Raw genomic sequence first — 22503 nt, 5'->3', positions numbered from 1 at the left:
AATAAAAAGACAGAAAGACACCTTGAATCTGTGTGTGTGGGTGTGTGTGCAGGTGAGCTAAGCAGGTGTTTATAGGGCATCAGATGAACATGAGCACGGCTGACAGCTGGTATAAAGTGGGCACTGCTGGGGTTTTACCCTTGGATTACAGTTTGGCAGATTAGCGCTAAGCAGCAGTCACCTCAAGTTCAGCAGCCTTACGAAACGTACGCCACCAACACACACACACACACACACACACACACACACACACACACACAGCAGCACAGCTGTAGAACACAATTAAATTAGTGCAGCTGGCAGACAGTGTGCAACCCTAGCTTAGCACCACACACACATCAAATCGCAGGCACACACACACATACATGCACTCTGGGCTGCAGGACAGACACTGTCCCTGCCCTTCCTCCCATCGTCCTCTCAAAGCCAGCTGGAGAGAAGATGAGATTTGGGGCTGATTGGTTTTGTCTTTTTTTCCATCGCGCTCTCTGTGCAACACCACTTTGGCCATTTCTTGGTGCAGCTTCTTCTGATGAATCATCGTCATAAAAGTCTTTCCATTGGAAGAACATTGAACAATTGACTTTGCAATGCTTTGATTACTTCTTCTGAAGTAATCAAAGCATGAAGTTTTTGTTTTTTTATTTTTTCATGTCCCAGAACCCCTCATCGACAGAGCTGACAGTTAGAAGATCCAGAAGCAGTGAACGCTGTGCTCTCATTGGAGCAGCGTTTTGAAACCTTGTGCTACTCTCTGAGTGTGTCGAATTTTTTTCTTCGCATTAAGATTTCATCATTCGCCACAAAGAGCTGAGACTCTCTCCCAACTTTTTAAACTTAGTGTCTGAGGAAAGCATGGAGAGGGACAGCAACAGAAGAGCGCTTTAAGATTGACACAGCCGCCTTTCACGGACAAGACCTCAGAGCAACGGTGAAACAGGCAAATTGAAAGTGACTGAAGGGGGCGAAAGAGGAAGAGAAACCAGGTGAGATGAAAGAAAGAAAGGAAAGAAGAGGAGGAAAAGAGAAAACTGAGCTAATGACGGAGGAACCGAGCAGAAAAGGAGAAGGAACAAAATAAGCATTTTTTGATCTAGGATGGCGAGGGACATGATGGAACACCCTTCAGGCCAGACCTCCTCCCTTCTGCCGCTCCTCCTCCCTCTCCTCCTCCTCCCTTCTTCCTTCTCTCTCTCTGCTGCTCTCAATTAGTCTACCAGCCATCCTTGGCTACATCACTTCAGTGCAACGCGAGAGACAGAGAAAGAGAGAAAGCAGAGAGCTGAAGCCGAGCTGAACGCTCACACAGATGGCAGAGAAAAAACGAGGGACTGCTACATCCATTCACACCGCGTGCTGGATTTTACTGAAAATGGACACTGCAGTTAATCCAAGAAACTGAGGCAAAAGAGAGAGGTGGACGTAAAGACAGTGGGGCCCAGAGAAGGGAAAGTTAGGTGAAGAAGGAGGGAACGAACAAAGGATAGACAGGTGGAAAAATCAGAGACTGATCGAAGCTGAAGAAGCAAAGGACGTTGTACGAAGCAGTCAGGCTACAGCTGTGACTCCAGTCTGTGTGTGTGTGAGTGTGTGTGTGGAAAGATTTCTGTGTGTGAGACAAGCACATAGCTGCGAAGGAGAGAGAGAGAGAGAGAGAGAGAGAGGGAGGGAAAATCCAGCGGGAGACGGAGAGAAAGCGTAGGAGGATCGTTGAGCACACAGCTTGACTGTGAGACAAATTGACTCTGACACATTGTCTTCCATCAGTGTGTGTGTGTGTGTGTGTGTGTGTGTGTGTTTGTGTTTATAAGTCTTACATAGTGGGTGATCTTGTGCTAGTTAGGGGGTCATCCCAATCACACTGACCAGGCCTTGGTGGTTGTTGCACGCCGGCAGCGGCGGAGCAGAAGGTGGTAGTGGTGGGCTGGGGACAGTGGCAGGCCTAGGGGTGGGGGCATGGCCATGGGGGGGCCGCATACCGTCCTCCACCCTGCACCGGGACAGGAGGTGGGGCTGGGGGTCCTGGGGCGGGGGTCCATCCAGGGGAGCTCCCAGACTCTCCGAGCTCAGGCCCTGGCTGAGCACAGGGATGGTGGGAACGGCAGGAGGTAGTACCATGGGGGGAGGCGGGCCGGAGAAAGGAGGCAGGGTGAGATGCTCCCGCAGAGTCTGGGTTCTCCTTGCCTCGCTGGCTCTCGTCTTTCTCACCTCACTCTTCTTCTCTGTCTCGCTCCGTGGGGGCGTCAACTTCAACTACTTGGAGCCACCTGGGTGGGAGGAGTCGAGGCGGGTGAAGCTAGTGCCCAGCTATGTGGGCGCACACAAGCTGTCACCATCTGACACCCCACAGCAGAAGACATGTGCCTGCCCACGCTGTGTCGGAGACCCCGGTGTTTCTGACTGGTTTGATGAGAACTACGACCCCGATATCTCACCAGTTTGGACCAGAGACAACGTCCAGCTGCCCTCTGATGTTTACTACTGGTGGGTGGTAAGTAACATATGATTTAACTTTATATGCTAGAATTGTGACGCAATTAGGGTCCAATAATTGTGGTGACAAATACTGTGGATATATGAGTATAATGTGTCTTTTTTTGAACAGGTTAAACAAATAAGGTACAACATGCTAAACTGACTGACTTGCTCCAGCTCCATACTTAATGTGCAGTCATGAGAGTGGTGTTAATCTTCCCTCATCTGATCATCTAACTCTCAGAAAGAAAGTGAATAAGCAAACTCCCAACATGTTAAACTATTCCTGTGTGTCGGTCTATATTCACCAGCGTCTTTGTTCTTTATTCGTTCACCACAAAGTGATCGCAGACTAGTCCCAGGGTCCTCATTAACACAAATTAAAATGGGACTGTATGAATAAATGCAGTGTAAGCCAAATATAAAGGTCAGAAAACAAATGAAACAACGCAACAGAAAAAACAAACAATAGCAACCCATGATAGGCCCAAAAACAGAACTGTTAAAAACACACTGCAACAAACAGTAAATACACCACAAGCAGTGGTGTAGTGCAGGGTATACACAGGTATACAGGGTATGCACAGGTATACAGGGTATACACAGGTATACAGGGTATACACAGGTATACAGGGTATGCACAGGTATACAGGGTATGCACAGGTATACAGGGTATGCACAGGTATACAGGGTATACACAGGTATACAGGGTATACACAGGTGTACAGGGTATACCCACTTACAAACCCCCACTGATGCACCAGTTAGCTGCGTGCTAAATTGTTTTTTCCTAGGATGGCAAAGTCATGACCCACCTTATTCTGCCTCTGATTCGCTACTACTCGGTTGTTTGGTTGGTTGGTTGGTTGGTTGGTTGGTTGGTTGTGTATGAACATCAGGGTAAGCCAATCAGAGGCAGAATAGGGCGGGTCATACGTTGCCAATCCCATGCTTGCTTACATGCTTACCCTGTTGGATAACAAAGTCAATAATTAAGTTAACGACAGAAAGAAGGAAATGAAGGAAACATGAAGCGAACAACTCGAACAACAATCTGCTTTCAGAAAAAATGAGGTTGCAATGCTGCATCGGCGCTGTTAGCCAGCAGCTCCGCTAACGATGGTGATGCTAACATTACATCGGTGCTAGCCAGTGTCACAGCTAACAACAGCTCAGTTCCCGCTCATGGATCTGTTGCTGCTGCTCCATCCTGCTGTGGCTAATGTTAATGTCATAATGATCGTTACTCCCTGAAGTCAAGCAGCAGAAGTTAAGTGACAATGTGCAGACTGGCTCATTATTGGGTGAACTAAATATACAAAAGTAATTTTACATGTCAGTGTTAATAACACAGGGTGTCTATCCTTCGCTGGACGGGTCGCTTTAAAAAAAAATGGGGGCATAAATTAAGAGTACACCCACTTCTTCAGGCTCCAATACACCACTGATAACAAGCACAATGCAACCAAACAGCTCATGTCCGTATTTCCAAACTGTTACATCACATTTATCACTCAGTGTGTTGAGATGTATAGTAACAGTCGGGATTCACCATACACAGATGTTCACATCCTACACACTGAGGCTTTAACTTATTTATTTTTAATTTTTCAAATTTCATATCTGATACCTTCACTGATATTCACTGAAAACACCCAAATACTATACTGCTCCTGTCACACTATATTATCAGTACTCTGCAATACTGATCAAAATGTCAACAAAAACAATTTTTTTTAGATTTTTTTTTTTTTTACTTCACACACGTTCCATTTGTGTGCATGACAAGTCAGTTACATGGGAGATAAAAGTTTATTAGGACACCAACATCAGGGAAGTAATACATCATAATCGCAGATCTCTCCATCCCCTTCATCCTCCTTCATAACTGAGCCAACCAATCCCCTCTTACAAGTCATACATGCTCTTCATGTGTCCCTGCCAGTCATATGTCATGGTGGAACATTTCGTGGTCTGTCACTGGGAGGAGATGTACTTAATTGAAGAATTCCACTGTGTGTGTGTGTGTGTGTGTGTGTGTGTGTCTGTATGTGTGTGTGCCCATGTATTACTCACATTGTGGGCACAAAAATCTGTTAACACAGTCACATGTGGTGGCAAAATACAGGTCCCCACAATTTAAATCCTTACATTTTAGGGTGAAGACTGAGGATAGGGTTACGGGTTAGGTAAGGTTAGGGTAGGTATAGGGTTAGAAACAGGCAAATAAAGGTCAGGGTCAGGGTTAGGGTTAGGGTTAGGGTTAGTCTCCAGGAAATGAATGCAAGTCTATATGATGTCCCCACAAGTGATGAAAACCCCCTTGTGTCTGTGTGTGTCTGTATGTGTGTGTGTCTGTGTGTGTGGCCATGTATTACTCATGTTGTGATGACAACGCAAGTCCTGATCATGTAAATAATTAAATTTTAGGACGAAGACTTGGGTTAAGGTTACTTTAAGGTAAGGGTTAGGCAACTAGTATTTATGATTATGGTTCAGGTAAGTCTACAGGAAATGAATGTAAGTCTGTGTAATGTCCCCAAAAATGATGGAGACGTGACTGTGTGTGTGTGTGTGTGTGTGTGTGTGTGTGTGTGTGTGTGTGTGTGTGTGTGTGTGTGTGTGTGTGTGTGTGTGTGTGTGTGTGTGTGTGTGTGTTTGTGTGTTTTCAGTGTTATCTTCAGTGTTGTATGGTGTCCTTCATTAGCTGGTCTAGAGTTCTATTTCAGAACTGTAGCCTCAGTCCAGCTCTGAAATGGCAGAAAACTGCTAACGCAGGCCAACAGCTGCCAAGTCATTAGGTCACACTGCAAAATGGAGGTGATGAACTGGGAGAGAGAAAAAGGAGACAGAGAAAGGGCGATCGGATAGGAAAGAAATAGAGATGACCACAGAGAACAAAGCAAACATGGACGGTAGGAAAATGGGAGTGGTGAAATTAGTGAAGAGGAGAGTGAGGCATGAAACAGACTTGCAAATAAACCAGAAAAATGGGGAGGGCAAGGAGATTAAAAAAATGAAGGAACAGAGAACATATAACAGTGGAAGAGTACAATGAAACAAACTAGAGAACAAAGAAAAGATGATCATACCAGGCACATGTGATCAGTCTTTCTGTTCTGCCTTTCAGTTCTTCTTTTGGACAGAACATCACGTTTAATTGCATAGTAGTCTGGCACTTACAGGCCAGGCCTTTCCAACAGATCCTCGCTGTAAATGCATTACGTCATTCCAAATCTTTTACAGTTGTCAGTGGAGGAATTGTGGAATATCTTTTGAAAGGTCTTGAACAATTAGCTGTAACATTGCTGTAAAAAAAAAAAACAGGAGTGAAAGAACATCAAGTGAGATCTATAAAGGAAGGAAGACATTACCGTTTTAGGGATGGTACCTGTCAACTTTGAAAGGAATACATCTACTAAAAATGCTCATCATGTAATGAACCAGGCCTTTATCTGGTCTATAGGCTTATAATAAATAAATAATAATAATAATAATAATAATAATAATACATTTTATTTGTAATGCACCTTATTTTCAAGCAATCTCAAAGTGCTACAGAGTAAAATTTAGCAAGTTTTAGGTCTTTTAGTTTATTCTGGATTTTACTGGAAGCCACGGGAAGGAAGCAAGAATATTGGTAATGTGGACCGTCGGCCAGTTCGGCTTAATAGCCTAGTAACTGCATTCTGAACTAACGGTGAGTAAAAAGTAAGTAATAAATGATTGCACAGCAAATAGAGATATAACACGTTATTTCAAATGTTAAAATTTCAAACTGATAAAAGACCAAAACTAAAAGGAATACAGGTGAGAAAATTCTTAAAAACATCTGCAATACCTGCACATATCTCTGTCCCCGTGGTAACCCTTTAGCCATGTGTGGAGTTGGTGTAGGTGACATTTATGTTATTTATATTATGACAATGACTGCAGAGGCAGAGCTGGGAGTTTTAATCAGCTACGGAGTGGTTGGTCCGTTGTGCAAGAACCTGGACAGCAGAAGGTTAGGCCACCACATACTGCTACATGCTGGACCTTTGAGGTATCAACAGGCTGCGCTGAAATAACGGCAGGAGGCAGTCAACCAAGTGGAGCGGCAGCAGCGGGGTCCCGGCGAGCAACAGAAGCAGCCAAGCCCCAGGAGACCCCCCAGAGGAGGAGCAAGCAGATGTTTGAAAAGGGTCTGCCCGCAGACCCCTGGCAGTGCTGAAAGCAGAGTGTGGCCCATTTAAGCTGAGGTCTGTGGTGGCCACTGCATCACCAACCTCAAGAGGAAAAGCAAGGCAGAAGATGGATGGTGGATCAGTGCATTGATGAGAGGTGCTTGTCCTGGCCAGTAGCAATGGATGAAAACCCCAGAATTAGCTCTTTCCTGTCTTTGAGGTCCCACTTCAGCTGTCTGATGCCGTCTTGTAACGATGAGTATGCTGGCAGGCAGAGGTCACCAACAGCAATGATGAAGTTTCAGATCCAGCTACCAGCAGCAATAGCAACCAGATTAACCTTAGCACTAGCTAAGCTAGCCAAGCAAAGGAGCACTCATTCACTAGAAAAAAAGTCCACAATCGAGGCTTCAGGAACAAATCAGGCTATTCTAGTGTCACTGCCAGTTAGTATAGGAGTAAAGGCAAAGGTACCAGTCCGCAAGCAGCAACAAAGTCATTAAATCCAGTACAGAAGTCAAAAGCCAGTGGAGTTTCTCTTGGAAGTAGCCGTTTTCTGCCAATGTCAAATATAAGTTTAAGTGAAGAAGATGTGTTGTACTTACTTGAAAGTAGGTGCCAGAGAGCTTATACTTCAGATGTCAGAGGACAGCTGCGAGGAAGGAAGGAAGACAGCATTTGACATGGCTGCCAAAAAACATCTGCCAAAAATTAGTAGCCCCTGAACAACAGTGATGCCGTGTGCCAAGCTGGCTCTGCCATCATGCAGCGACTCAGAGACAGGAGAAGGCAAAGGATGGAGGGATCAAGGAGACTGGAAAAACAGAGAGGGGAGAATAAAAAGAGAGAAAAATGCAAAGAAGTAACAGTATGAGAAAGAGTCAGAGAGAGTAAAAGACTGTCTGTGATCAGCACTGATGGGCTGCGGGGTGCATGGGCATCCCACAGAGACGAAGAGATGGAGAAGGACAAGAGGAGGAGGAGGAGAAACAAAGAGGGAGCGAGGGAAATTAAAGAGAAGGAAATAGACATGAGGGAAAGGAGACTGCTGGAGAGGAATGTGGGAATGAAATTGTAAGTGAATGAGATCTGTGTTGGGAAAAATGAATAAGGCCAGTGTTGGGTGAAAAGGAAGATTGCTGTGTGGGAGAGACGGCAAAAGAAGACAGGAAAAGATGGCTATGGAGAGGAACAGCCATGTAGTGGCTGCCGGGGCGGCTGTGGCTCAGGAGTTTGTCCACCTATCAGACGGCCGTGGTTCGGTTTCTGGCCTCGGCAGTCCACATGCTGAAGTATCCTTGGGCAAGATACTGAACCCCCAAACCGCCCCCGATGCTGCGCCGTCGGTGTGTGAGTGGATAACGCTCACAATGAGCAGGTGGCCTCGCTGCCGTATGAATGTGTGCACGAACGGGTGAACATTTTAAAAAAGGCAGGCTTAAATGAACAGCAGAAATATATTTTTACTCTTGATTGAGAACACGTGGCTTCACAGAGATGCAGTAGTTCTTTGAGTAAAATGCTAATGTCAGCATGCTAACGCACTGTTTTCAAACAGGGGTGCATTATGGTCATTTTTCAAGCAAGTCAAAGAGCAAATCCTGAACAAAGTTTTTTTTTTTCTTTGCACTGAAAACTAAAGCTTCACAGTCACAGTGTTAGTCATCCATGAAGTCTTTGACAGTGACTGGTACTTAAAGTTAATGACAGTATCATCCTCTTCATGTTTCCTTCAACTCCATTTACATCTTCTGTCCTTCCTCTTTACATTCAACACTTAATATTTCTTCTTTAACCAGCCCCTAGTTATACTTTTGGTGGTCAGACAGGAGACACTTATGGTCACTTTTGTTTCTCCCTCGAAGTCGTAGGGCAGGACATCGTGACATCTCCCTGTTGTTGGTGATGGACTAAAAGAGAACTTGCCTGGACGCGCACAAAGAAACTTTTACACATGTTAGATGTAAAAATGGTTTATGTGCAAACAACCAGATATAAAACTTTTTAGTGAGAGTGGCTCTTTTCGGCCCTCTTCTCCTGCCATCGGTTTCTTTTCTCAGCTTGTTTTTTGACATGTGAACAGAGATGTCTCAAAGCTCGCCCAGTCTGACTGCATCCTGTCAGTCTTACGCATGGCTGTTACCTAAAAACAGTCAGGCCCAAGCCCCTCTTATTTGCACACAAACACTGGCAAGTGCATGCATACGCATGAACATGGGCGCACAGAAAGAAACTAAATATGAAGTCTGTTGTCACATCCTATTTGTCTGCAGAGGAGAAACTACATGTCCTAACCATGCTTTCTCTTTCTCTCTAGATGTTACAGCCCCAGTTTAAACCCCACAGCATCCAGCAGGTGCTGCTGAGGTTGTTCCAGGTATTTCATATTATTAATTAATATTCCCATTACTCTGGTACTTTAAAAATCAGCCAAGTCATTACTTCACACTCTTGGGCAAAGGCTGAGGGGAACAGATTGTCTTTATTAGACATTAGGTCTATCAGGGGCCCTGCTCATTTCTTTTTAATGTGTCTGTATATTCATTTTTTAATTGAAGTTTTTCTCAGTGTTGCGCAGTGCATTCACATAAGGCTGTATGTTTAAATATCTCTGCCTGGCTCTCTGAGAGAAGAAGGGTCAGGAAGTCACATCAGAAAAGGAGACACACCATGATAAAGCTTTAACAAAAAGACATTTTAGTGATTATTGATGAACGTGTGCTTGTGTGTGTGTGTGTGTGTGTGTGTGTGTGTGTGTGTGTGTGTGTGTGTGTGTGTGTGTGTGTGTGTGTGTGTGTGTGTGTGGAGGGGTGTTGTGGAGTGCCAAACAAAACACAAAGGTAACCTAAGAAACCACAACAAACAAGTGGCAGTAAGGAGAATCAACTCAGATCATTTTCATAGCACCAAATCAGCAGAACTGTCCCTATAGAGCAGGTTGAGACCTTACTCTTTACTGTAGAGACCCATCAGTTCCCCCATGAGCAAAGACTCGGCAGCAGCGGTGAGGAAAAACTTCCTTTTAACAAGAAACCTACAAGCCACTGAGGGGCTGTTACACCGGTACTTGCCTAATTGGCACGTCTCCTTTTGCACATCTCTGAAAGTTTTGTATGTGTCAACACAAAATCATCACTTAACTCAGCTGCTTTAACAAAGTGGAAGGCTTCTGCACATTTGTAGAAGTAGCAGTGCGTTGAGGGATACTCGGAAGCCAAATCACGAAGAAAGTCTGCATTCGCTTGTTTATCACCTTTCACCTAATACTGTCGTTTTAACCTGACAGTCTGATAACGTGCTGCTAATCTTTGGAGTTACCGCTCTAATCAAAACGATATTTCCCATAATGCCCGCAGCAACAGGAGCCTGTTGCGTCCAAAAAGGCATAATTTTTAGGACTGGGTCGGACCGAGCACGGTCGCTTTCACATATCAAGCGAATCGCACCAGGGTTTGTTCGTTTGGAAGCGGACCGAGACCACCTCTCCGGCTGGGTCTCGGTCTGGCTGTTCGGTCCGCACCAGAGTTCGATGGTTTGTATTCACACCAGCCCAAAAGGTCCACACCAGCCAATTTTTTGGTTTGGTTCAAGCCAAACAAGGCAGGTGTGAATACGCCCTTAGACTAAGTCCAAACCACCCTCTCCACATCCAGCTGAGGATGCCTCCTGGGCTCTCCCAGTGAGGACGCACTGAAGCAGAGGACTGTGTCCACATCTGGGCAATTTTTTTGCATTGGCAACATGTTCAAAGTGGAAAGAGTACCCTGGTGTCATGCGTTACCTTCAGCATCATATCACCCGCTGGAAAGCCAACGGAGGCAGAATCCTGTGTAGACTGGAGAAACCTTGAACTCTCGGTCTTCACAGTTGCCACTGTGCCCTTCATAAAGGCAGTGATCATAGCAGCGGATGCCCCTGAGACAACTGCCCTAGCCACTTTCCCATATACTAACAGAAAAAACCCACCACCTACTGGAGAAATGTCTGTCCAATAGCAAATCAAAACAGTGATGGCCTAGTACTTAGCTCACGCCAGTAGGCCCTGTCAGAGCCTAACCTTCCTGCAGGAAAACACGATTCTCCAAAAGAACAAGAACCTGAGCTGACAGAAGTCCAACTAAACCCCATTCACACAGTTTGACTGACTCAAATCATCAGCACGTGTGATCAACACTATGCACCAAACCATCTGACCTTTTAGACGAGCCCCAGTTTGTCCTGACCCAGCTCAGGAAGTCCCAACAGAAAAAGGAGACCCACCAACAAAAAGATATTTTATTAGGCCAAATTAAGTAAATCAAAATGGCAACTAAAGATTGTTAAGGTGTGGGGTGTGGATGTCAGCATATTCAGTGGTATAAGTGTGGAAGAGTGATGAATGCGTATGTGTGGGTGAAGTGCCAAACAAAACATAAAGGTATTCTAAGAAAACACGACCAAATAAAGAGCGCTGGTGAGTGAACAGAGAGCAAAGAGCTGCAGCAGCAGCAGCGAAAAGGCACGACTGCACTGCAGCCAGGGATCACATTGGGACCCTCAGGTGTTCCAGGTTACACTAATGAGCCGCCTACAGAGCGAGCAGAGAGAGAGGTGACTCACACAGCAAACACAAGATGACACAACAGGGGTCATCACAGGGCTCATGTATTTTTCATGCAGGGTCTCATGAAGAATTTGCCCCAGTACTGAGAGCAGGATGTATTTCTGCATTCAGGTCGGAGATGCAGGTTAGGTTATTTTGTCTCTCTTGCTGTTCTACTGTCCTGTTTAATTTCCTGTGTAACTCCAGTCCAGGTAGCTTGATTCGATCATGGCTGTCTATCGCAGGTGATTCCTGGAAGGTCACCATACGGCTCATGGGATCCGGGACGCTGCTTGCGCTGTGCCGTGGTGGGGAATTCTGGAAACCTACGTGGGGCCGGATATGGAGCGACCATTGACGGACACAACTATATCATGAGGTGAGAGGGTCGGATGCAGTAGATGAGACCAGAGAGCAGATGCAGTAAACAAGGGAGGAGGAGGAGGAGGGAGACAGCTGGAGAGACGGAGGGAAGAGAGAGCTCATGTCCGGAGAGCACTTTAACATCACAGCGTATTCCTTCAAAGCTGCAGAAATGTGTGTGTACAGAAGAAGTGTGTGTGTAGAGACGTGCTCAGAGAAGCAGAGAGCAGATGTGTGTTTCTAATTCTATATTTCATTTCAACGTCGAGCGCTGCCCTCTATTCAGCAGAGAGGTCGCCTGACTTGTGTGAGGTCACCACAGAGCGCACAAACACGGAGACTGTGTGTCTCACATACACACCCATGCAAACAGCCTCACAAATCCTTTTGTCTCCGTCTGTTCCCCGGGTCGTTTGTGATGAACGACAGTCCGTTGGCATGAGCGCACTGCTAGATGCTGTTTCCTGTGTTACGAGTGCGAATGTGTCGTGGCAACATGCTTGTGACATGAAAGCCTCTGCAGGAAAGGCGAGTGTTTTGTGTTTCTGTGTGCTAAAAGCATCAACATCCACGAGGGTTGCTCTCTCAGTAGACCTGTGTGGGCAGCCTTCAGCTTCCAGCTCCTGTTATTCTTTCTCATCCATGTGGTTTGATTCTCACTCGTTTTTAAATCAGCTTCGACCGCGACAATGCCACTCGCCCCCACCCACCTCCCGTCTGTCTGCCGTTCCCCCCCCCCCCCCCCCCCCCCCCCGTCTAAACAAACATCTGCTTCGCTGACGATGGGTCGGTGCGCCCAGCGCCCTTTTCTTCAGGTGCGCTGTCCTGTTTACATAAACAGCTCACACCTCCAGACAGTGAGTCACATCTACTGTAAATACAGCAAAGGTCTGAAGCTCACAGACAGAGCTGAGTGCTTCAGGTACTGTCTGTGACTGAAGGTCACACTGCAGAAAGCATACTTATTATATAATAAAGTGTGACCTGAAAAGTACTTGTCATCAAATTTGTTAAAGCTATGAGACAAACCACAACAGTGTGATGTGTAAGGACAAACAAGCTGTCCAACCTTGAAGCAAGAAGTCTGCACTGTACCAGAAGAAGAAACTAAAGAGAGAACTAATGACCAGAACTGAAAGTGGGACAACATTAGCCTGTTTTGACAAAGATGGTTAAGGGTCTAAACCACATGAACGTAAGGATCCATCCGACAGTCACAGCAGGCTGCTGTTGTGTGACACTGAGGTTTATCAGGCCCCTTCATTAACACTAATGTCAAGACTATGTGACTTTAGAAATAACACCACCCTCTGAAATGAAAAGTGAACTCATGAGCGGTGACATGTGATCGTGTGGCTACAGTGTAATCTGGATATAAAGCAATAATTTATCCTTTTTGGGCCTTAACTTAAAGCTCAAAGAGAGGAGAAAAGAGGTGGTCTGACTGTCCAAAGTGAAACAGTCAGCCCACCAACACCTCTTATGAAAATGCTATGTCTTCTTCGGCTGTGGTAAGAGGGCATAAATTCTGGTTTTGGTCTCTCTTGGCTACCAGGTGTTTTTATCTTTTAGCTCATAGTTTTGGTTCAATCTCACGAGCACCGTTTCCAGAAGGCAGTTAACCTGCTGTATGCTACCTGTTCAGCATCAACACATCATCACCACGTCAGCATACTGAGGCGTTTAAAACTAAATGAATGCTGGTTTAGCACATTGAAATCAAAGTGGGATCTTTAAGTTCCTAAAATGTTGAGCTACTCATTTAAGAGCTCTTCAGTCAGTCCCAAACACAGGAACTGCTTTTAGCGTGAAAGGAGATCCCTGTGATACCGCTTTTCCACCTATTACACTGCAGTCAAAGTGTGGCCTGAAGACGTACAGTCCACCTCTGACGCCGCTCCTCTCATGCTCCTAGAATAAACCTGGCCCCCACAGTGGGCTACGAAGAAGACGCCGGCAGCCACACCACTCATCACTTCATGTATCCGGAGAGCGCCAAGAACCTGGCGGCCAATGTCAGCTTCGTCCTGGTTCCCTTCAAAACGCTGGATCTGGTCTGGATCACCAGCGCTCTGTCCAACGGCCAGATTCGATTGTAAGAAGAGGCACGCACGCACGCACGCACGCACACACACACGCACCCCCACACACACACGCACGCACACACGCAAGCACGCACACACACACACGCACAGATAATCATAAGCATGGATTAACACGTGAGTGCACACAAACATGAAACTGACAGAATTCTGGGAATATATCGCACACTGCACACAGACACACATGTAAGTATGTTTTAAGGCATAATTCCACTTAATTTCACGCACACACACACACACACACACACACACACACACACACACACACACACACACACACACACACACACACACACACATTCAGTAGAGCTTTGAGTCACTGGGCTGAAACAATCAGCTGTCAATCATCCAGAATTCAGAGCTGCAGCAATCACATAAAGTGCTGATTGAATGTTTAATCAATCAATCAATCTCTCTCTCTCTCTCTCTCTCTCTCTCTCTCTCTCTCTCTCTCTCTCTCTCTCTCTCTCTCTCTCTCTCTCTCTCTCTCTCTCTCTCTCTCTCTTTCAGTACGTACGCTCCAGTGAAGCAGTTTCTCCGTGTAGATAAAGACAAGGTGTGTGTTTTCACTGTTCACCGCTTACAATACTGTGCCACTTACAGCAGTATACCAACACACACACATCCGCAGGCACACAAACACACACACACACTGTGTGGTCACTGAGTGACCCCGCTGACATCATCCTGTCCCCATTGTTGATGAAGGATTACAGTTAGATTATAAACCTTTCCTTTGTTTTTAATAATCTTCTGCTCACTCTTTAATCCCTGAAAATTAATAAACTCGGACTAATCCCTGCTATGTGAAGACTTTGGGAATATCTTCAGCTGGTCTTTGGAGCTGACCCAGAAATATAGATTTATAAGATTTACTCCACAGCAGAGCTGTAAGCAGCGTAAAGCCCTGTTTGCTGGGACTGACTATCACCTGGAGCTAGATGATAAATGTGTAATTACTATTCATTCGGTTAACAGTGGTTCATATCGTTCACAACAATCACAGCCTCTTGGAGTATAAAAATTCGATTTGGGAAAATCTTCTCTCGTTCAGCTGGACCTTTTGAACATCCAGTGGCTGCGATGTGCATGAGGTTATCTTTCCTGTATTGTTGCAGAAATCACCCAGCGAAAGCTTTAAATGTGAATTTAGAGGAACTTGGATTTAACTGTACATAAACTAGGACGATATCAGACTGTGGGACGATGCTTTCTTTGTTTTAACCTTCACCCAGGTCCAGATCTTCAACCCAGCCTTTTTTAAATACATCCACGACCACTGGACCAGACATCATGGGCGCTACCCGTCCACTGGCATGCTGGTCCTGTTCTTCGCGCTGCATGTTTGTGACGAGGTTAGTTTCTCCCTCTTTGTGTCTCTCACGCTGTATGTTTCTGCATCATGCTGGAACGATCACACGCATCCTGAAGAGATACACATTTGCAATCACACACCTGGTTTCTAACACCCTCTCTCCTCGCTCCTCTCCTCCAGGTCAATGTGTTTGGTTTTGGGGCAGACAGTCGGGGTAACTGGCACCACTACTGGGAGCAGAACCGCTACTCTGGAGAGTTCAGGAAGACGGGCGTCCATGACGCAGACTACGAAGCCCAGATCATCCAGCGGCTGGCCAAGGCTGGCAAAATCACTGTATTCCCTGGGAAATAACCAGCACATCACCCTGTGTATCTGACGGTCCAGTGCTGGTGTGACAGCAGACACTAGAGAGGCATCTTACAGTGTGTTAGATATTCTCACTTTCACCTACCTGCACCAGTGTTGGTTCCCAGTTAAAGTAAAATCAAATGCCTACAGAAGGTGAGAAGAAAGGGAGATGGGAGGGTGTCAAACAATGTTGCTTTATTCATTTTCCCTCATATCTGGGAGGCTGCCCAGGCTGTGACAGAGACCATGGTGTTGAGAGTGTTTAGGAATCCTCCTCACTGACCTCAAAGTGGGAGTTGAGCCTTAAATTTGACAATGAAGAAATCGCCTGTTTTCAAGATTGTACCACTGACGGCCAGTGCCAGGACTGACCACATATCTCCTCCTTAGGACAGCTTCAAAAACACAAGTGAGGCTTAGACCGCAGGAAAACTCAACCCGTCGCCACAAATACCAACTGTGAACAGCACAGAGACGGGACGCGCCCACCGCCGGACTCTGGTGTCTAATCCTCGTTCATTAACAGAGACACAGTGTGCAGAAAAGGCCACAGACACCACACCATCAGCACACAGGAGACTGCTGCTCTGCAGCCATGTGGTGCCTGACAGTCGCAAAGTGTGTGTGAACGGAGACACAACAGGCCCGCAGACAGGACTGACCTTCAGGACGCAGACTGTGGAGCTATCAGAAGCCATTTTGAGACTGGAGGACTGATTTTCCATCTTCTCCAGAACCCTGGGCCATGACCCCCCTCCATCCTATACAAGGCAAAACCTTACTTGCCACTTTTCACTGTCATAACTCCACTGTATGAGTTCTGCATCAGTAGCTGGGGTTGCAGGTACCTGGTCTGACTGTGATGGGCTGTAAAACGCTCGGTTGTAAGATGACATGTGACTACTTGTATCATACGACTTTCCTGACATGACTTTCCTCTAAACCTCCTGGTCCTTGCCAGGCTGAGCAAGGCCTCGACACCTCGCAGCAGACTCGCAGAAACATGATCAGGATGTTTGCCTTTTGGCCTTTCTGACTCACAAAGATCAATACAGCATGAGCTTCTGCTTCCGTAGAGCCAGCCTGGCCTGAAACGCCACAGCAGCTGCCGGCGCCACTTCAGTCTGTCTTCACGTCCAGACACGGGGAGGAACGCTCCGGGAGAGCGTTGGCTCGACCGCACGAGACTCTAATGAGGCCAAAAGTCCGTCTCCTGGGATTTCATGTTTGGATGGAGGCACGCTGGTAGCTGGACCAGACATTAATCCCCATGTGGCCTGTCAGGGTCTATTTTAAGAGGGGAGGGCTGGGACATGAGGAACCAGTCTGACAAAACCAGTGTGTGAAGCACATCATCTCCTCGGGTGTTTTTAAGGATGCTTCGCTGTCGATGTGCAGCACACTCACGCTTGTTGTTTTGAGAAGATGGAAAAAGGAACCTCGCTCTTGTTCCAGATCCCAGTGGAGTCAGACTCAGGGGCTTTTTCCCCAGATTAAAGCCCACATTCACTAAAACCCCACCGCATGTGGGAGCTCTTTAACCCGTCAGCAGCGCGGCTTCGTTAACCACCAGCCCTGGACTGTGCTCAGCCAATCAGACTTCAGCTCCGTCTGGAGTGGGTGGAGCCACCAGAAGAAACTGCACTGACTTTTCTGATTGATGATGGCATATCCCGCTGCAGACTGCAGATTTCATTTGTTAGTTTTACGCACCGTGTCGCTTTGAGTTTACACTTCTGCTGCATTTATGCTGTCGGCTCAGATTAGATTGTCTTTTCCGCCCAGGTGGCACATTTAAGCTTTTTATCGCCACTCGGCCTCATCAAATAATACCCATTTAAACATTTTTAGCCTCCGAGCAAATATCAGTCATGGAAGTACTGTTAGACTGTCCAAAATATCAGTGGAAAACAAAATGTGTGCCACAGAGAGGAGGAAGATAAAAGTTTGCTTTGAGCTGAGGCTGTAAATCCATCCAAAGACGTGTTTGTCCAGAAGCAGCTGGTGTCTGACGAGGCAGAGGACTCCACGCAGGTCGGCTCGGTCAGGCTTTCGAGGTGTGATAAGTCATGATTCACAGCCCCTTTTTATTAACGTAATGCACGCATGCATAGGTTTGATTGATTATGATCGGTAACGACTCAACAGTTACTTCGTGTTGTGTTGAGAGTCAAATTAGACTTCATGTCATTTACTTTGAGCGATAAATGTCAAAAGACAATTTTACTCAAAGTCCCTGAAAATGTGGATTCAGCTTTTATTAAATATTCATGAGTAAAGAAGCAATATTTAAAGTTAAAGGTACCCCGTGGGACGATGTTTTTAGGTGTGGGTCCCCATTTTGTTTGTACACACAGAAAAGGACATAAATGCAACACAGCCCAGCCAATGGTTTCACACCGTCCCACGATCACGTTTGATTGACAGCGGCCGGGCGCAACACAACCGGGCGCCCCGCCTGATGTTGATTCAAATACTGAAAAGTTTGATTAGTGCAAAGACGTGACATCACCTTTTTCCAGTTAAGCCCCTCCCACATCAAGTCCAGTCTCAGGGCCTTTAACGTTCCTGTGCATCTAGAGAAGACTTTTGTGGCCTCAGGGTGAGTCAGAATATTGTTTTCGGTGCTGTGCAGTGAGCTAAAAATCTGCCACCTCCAGAATGCTACAGAAATGTAGATTTGTGAATGTGAGCTGTGGAGGAACTGTGGATTCAAGCTGCTGCAGCAGATGGAAGTTAACCCATAAGAACCCCGCCCCATTTCTCCTTCAAGGAAAATTATGGGGGATTGAACGGAATCAGCTAAATTACCTGAGCAGATCATAATCGTTTTCCTTACTGTGACATATGTCACATTAGGTTTTCTGTGACAATTTTAAGGTTAAAGGCCCGATGTGACATATGTCACAACGATATTCATCTGGTTTGTTTTATATCAATTTGTTGCAGAAACGTGTTCACAACAGGTTAAATGTAATAAAGGACATGTTATGTAAGCATTAGAGTTCTTAAATGGCTCGAATCTTACCTTTAGCAACAAAAAACAAGCTTTTTAATTTTAGCTAGCGCGGTCACACGCGCTAACCCGGCACACAGACATCTTGGAAATGTTGTTATGGGAACACAAAGTCACATGACCTGTCGCATGACCAATCAGGATGTTCAGTATGTGTCACTTAGGACTTCATGAGTTAAAGCCAAGGATAAACTGTATGAGGAAGTTTCCAGGACATTTAAAGGACTTGTGACGCCTGTGTCACCGTGGCTTCTTTTGGGTTAAATAACACCTGAAGCTCAGCCGGCTGTTAAACCTCATGGATTCAACCACATGACAGTGTGAAGCTCGTTCTTATTAAGTGTTTTATTTTTTTGACCACTGCTCCTGCTCAGAAATGTTTAAGGTAGACGCGCTCATAGATGACAACAGTCAGGGTGTCATACTGCCCCCAGCAGGCGGTGTGAAGAACTGTGTGTCCCCTGCTGGTGCCAGTTACTGGTAGCAGATGCTGCCGGTGCATTGTTGTATTATCTTTGGATGATATTGTGTACTCGTGTGTGACCACTGTACTCTCTCTGCTCTCAATGTTTTTATCCTCCTTTGCACATCGCAGGTTTTATAGGATGCTTTAGTGTTGAGCTGGGCTCATTTTAGGGGTCGACGTGGCTAAATGTGGACATATTGTTTGTGTTTTCTATCTCTGTCACCTCCTCCTACACACACACACACACACACACACACACACACACACACACACACACACACACACACACACACACACACACACACACACACAATGCTTTTGTGCCTTGTCCTGCTGCTGGACATCTCTCGCCTACAGCTGCTCCTTCTGCAACACACACCTGCAACGCTTGCATTTTTTTTAGTCCCGCATACACACACAGAGACACACACACGTCTTGTGGCTGAGAACTGTGCCTTCTGAGCTTTACACACACACACACACACACACACACACACACACACACACACACACACACACACACACACACACACACACACACACACACACACACACACACACACACACACACACACACACACACACACTCTGCCTTCTGCTCGGGTACAGGCGCCTCCCGCTCTTCACTTCTGACTGCTTTGTACACTCACATTGTTTCGTACGGATCGCTGCAGGCTGCAGGAGACGATGTAAACTGATGCAGCGGGACTCGCCGTGAATTCATATTAAGGCAATTTGCTACTTTTTGCAACATGTAGTGTTTCCCTTTGAGGCGTTTCTGATTGTCCTGATAACACATAGTGAGGAATGGCAGGAAAAATGGCCGACAGAGAGGATCCTGTGCTGCATTCAAGCCCGTAAAGGTGCAGACACCAGGTTCATCTGTCTGTGTGGGCTTTGAACAGATGGTGAAGTTGACAAAGCGTCTGAAGGGTCAGACATATCAATGTGTGCTGCTGCTCTCATGATTCAGTGTTTTCTTGGATTTGTCATCTACTGTGGGCTCATGTTATTGATGTTGGTTTCACGATGCTCTAAATGTGTGAATTGTTTCAGAGGTAACGTCAGAACAGCTTCTGGCTCTGTGGCAGGAGGTAGTAAAGTCTTAATAGTAGACCGTTCCAAGACCCTGCTCCAGCATGGAAACTGTTATCAATTCAACCTGAATTTCTCACCGGAGCGTTGTGATCAGATGGCGAGGGGAGCGGGGCGATCCCTCTCTGCTGCGTGGCAGAGTTTTTGTTCCACCTTCAGTACATGACGGGTTTTAAAGTTTTCCCTGCAGCATTTCCAACCTTAAGTAGGTCTTTTCTCCTGTCGCTGACCCAATACGCCAATTCCTTTTCCTCTAGAGCTGATGCTTAAAATAGCTGGAAGAAGCACCAGTTTTCAGGTAAGCGTCTGAAGGAATGAAGAGTCTCGTCAGTCAAGAGCATTTTGGGAAATGTGGCCCTTCATTGTGATGGTCGAATGTCCAGGGAGCAGCTTGTGTTCTTCAGTGAAATCTGTGCTTCAGTCCTGTGAAACAGTCAAATGAAGCCGGCTGGTGTGTCGAGTCTCTGTTTCAGATTAAACTGGACTCTCCAAAACATCTAATATCAGCGTGTTTCTGCTTTTACCTGCTCTCTGCAGGTACCGCTCTCATCCACCACTGTTTCTATTGTCTCACACAGTATGGTTTGAGGCACATTTCAGTAACACACCCAATTACTGATGGCCTGAAAACGTGCTATCAAAGCAGCCATACCACAGTTTCCATGTTCTGGATAGAAAAAGAGCCACGTTAAACTCATTACACTGAAGTTTTTACGACATAATTAAACAGAATTAGCCTGGAAATGAACACAGTCTGAAAGCACACCTGTTCATCTGGGAAAAAGTGCCGACGGATGTTTTTATGTCTGTGGAACATCTCGATCTGTAACGTGCATCCACATTAAAGGAAGAGTTAGACATTTTGGGAATTATACTTCAATCTTTTACCAAGAGTAGGATGAGAAGATTGATGCCACAAGTGTCTCAGTATTCAATGTAAGGCTTCGGCGAGGAGACGGCATAGTTTAGCAGGAAATGGCCGGTCAGGTCAGTCTGCACAAGGCCAAGAGCTGCTGTGTGGCACTCAATCCACAGCAAAACTACAAATCGTCTCTGTTGTTGTTAGATATAGATGGATGGATAGAGCAGTCTGTGTCAGAGGCACTGGTATTCACCTTTGGAAAGGGTGCTAAGCTCTTACCAGTCCAAAGCTAACCATCTCGTGGCTGTCGCTTCATATTCAGCATACACGCATGAGAATGGATCAATCTTCTCATCTACATTTTGCAAAAAGTAAAATAAGCATTTTTCCGACAATGTCAAACTATACTTTTTTTTCTAGCTCTTGTACTTTAGGCTTTATTACCCTAAAATATCAATCAGAACCTTATTAATGAACTACATAAAATCAGGAAATTGGACCAATTTGTGGTCGTCTGGCAGGAGAAAAGCAGTGCAGGCAGCTCGCACAGCTAAACCACTAAAACACCACTCGACCTGTGAGCTGCAGCTCGGTGTCATTCAGAGCTGATGGAGAACAGCTTTCTGCAGCGGGGACAGAAGCGTCTCTGACTGCTGGACAAAGATCTGTAAGGAGCCAATAGATCCTGATCAAAAGGCTGCCGGTCCAGGCTGTTGGCATGGCGACATCGCCAGCTCGCTGGGGTGTTTGAAGGCGAGGCGAGGAGGACGGCCTCAGGCGGCTCCTTCCTCGCCTCCTCACTGGTCTGCGCTGAGCAGAAACGGCTCTCCAGCAGCAGCCGCTGAGCTGCAGACTGCCTGCGGATCGTAACGCTAACACTCATACCTCCATCAGCTGTTGTGCTAGCACTCTGCAATCAAGTGTGAAGTATTAAGTAGGATTAAAGGCTGCTTAGTGAACACATCTGCCGTGAGAGCAAACACACAGGTGGCTCGTATGAAACAGACACTGCAGGAAAAGAGTCCAGGAATTTAGTGTCTGATGGTTTCCTGCGGTCTGGATCTGTCATCATCTACTCACGGCTTTACTGTCTCATTCCTCAGTAGGACTACCTTTTGGACAAGGTGGAACATGTGTATTTACTACATGGAAATATATGTACGATATGTGATCCTACTCTTTGTATCTTATTAAAAGCTTGATGAAACACAGCGGTGAAGTGTGACGGTGTGTTTGTGAAGTCAGGCCCTTGATTTCTACCGAGCTACAGAAGCAACCTGTGACTGTGGAGACGAACGTGCAGAGGAAAGACAAAAACTAGCTGGAAAAGTATTGAACTTTGCACTTCACTACATTTCTTTCTCAGTTCAGTGTTCTGGGTTAAAGGTCGACAACATCACTGTTTGGTTCACCGTCACTGCGACAACAATCGCCTGAAGCTCAGTGTCAGCAGAGCCAATGAGACGCTGTCGCAAAGAAACTACAAATTCTAAAAGGTGAACGCTTCACACACATCTTCAAGTTTCAAGATTAGTCTGAGCAAACATGAAATAAGGACCAGTCAGCGAATAATGGCAAGAATGCACAACGTTAGGATGTGACAGTGAAGCTGACCTTTGACCTTTTGGATCACATCTTTATCACAATTAGCAAATCAGTTGTTGAGTTATGGCCCAGATGGGTTTTGTGAGGTCGCTGAAATAAACACTT

At 46.0% G+C, this 22503-nt stretch overlaps 1 protein-coding gene across 1 annotated transcript; it reads left to right on the top strand.

The window, feature by feature from the left end:
- Positions 1-1562: 1562 nt before the first annotated feature.
- On the top strand, positions 1563-15578 carry st3gal2 (ST3 beta-galactoside alpha-2,3-sialyltransferase 2). The gene is made up of 7 exons (XM_070972941.1): positions 1563-2491; positions 8959-9018; positions 11469-11602; positions 13502-13681; positions 14199-14244; positions 14924-15043; positions 15184-15578. Exons 1-7 carry the CDS (start codon positions 2090-2092, stop codon positions 15355-15357), a joined length of 1116 nt encoding a protein of 371 aa, XP_070829042.1. The 5' UTR covers positions 1563-2089; the 3' UTR covers positions 15358-15578.
- Positions 15579-22503: the final 6925 nt, after the last annotated feature.

This window comes from Chaetodon trifascialis, chromosome 10, assembly GCF_039877785.1.
Source record: "Chaetodon trifascialis isolate fChaTrf1 chromosome 10, fChaTrf1.hap1, whole genome shotgun sequence".
Lineage (NCBI taxonomy): Eukaryota > Metazoa > Chordata > Actinopteri > Chaetodontiformes > Chaetodontidae > Chaetodon > Chaetodon trifascialis.
The sequence above is the reverse complement of the archived record's forward strand: the minus strand, read 5'-3'. Positions and strand labels throughout refer to the sequence as shown.

Bases quoted from the DNA above. Each gene is read 5' to 3' on its own strand.
- st3gal2 (XM_070972941.1), top strand. From the start codon at position 2,090: ATGGTGGGAACGGCAGGAGGTAGTACCATGGGGGGAGGCGGGCCGGAG. The intron at 14,245-14,923 runs GTGTGTGTTTTC...ACCTTCACCCAG, and splicing joins TCCGTGTAGATAAAGACAAG to GTCCAGATCTTCAACCCAGC. The intron at 15,044-15,183 runs GTTAGTTTCTCC...CCTCTCCTCCAG, and splicing joins CGCTGCATGTTTGTGACGAG to GTCAATGTGTTTGGTTTTGG.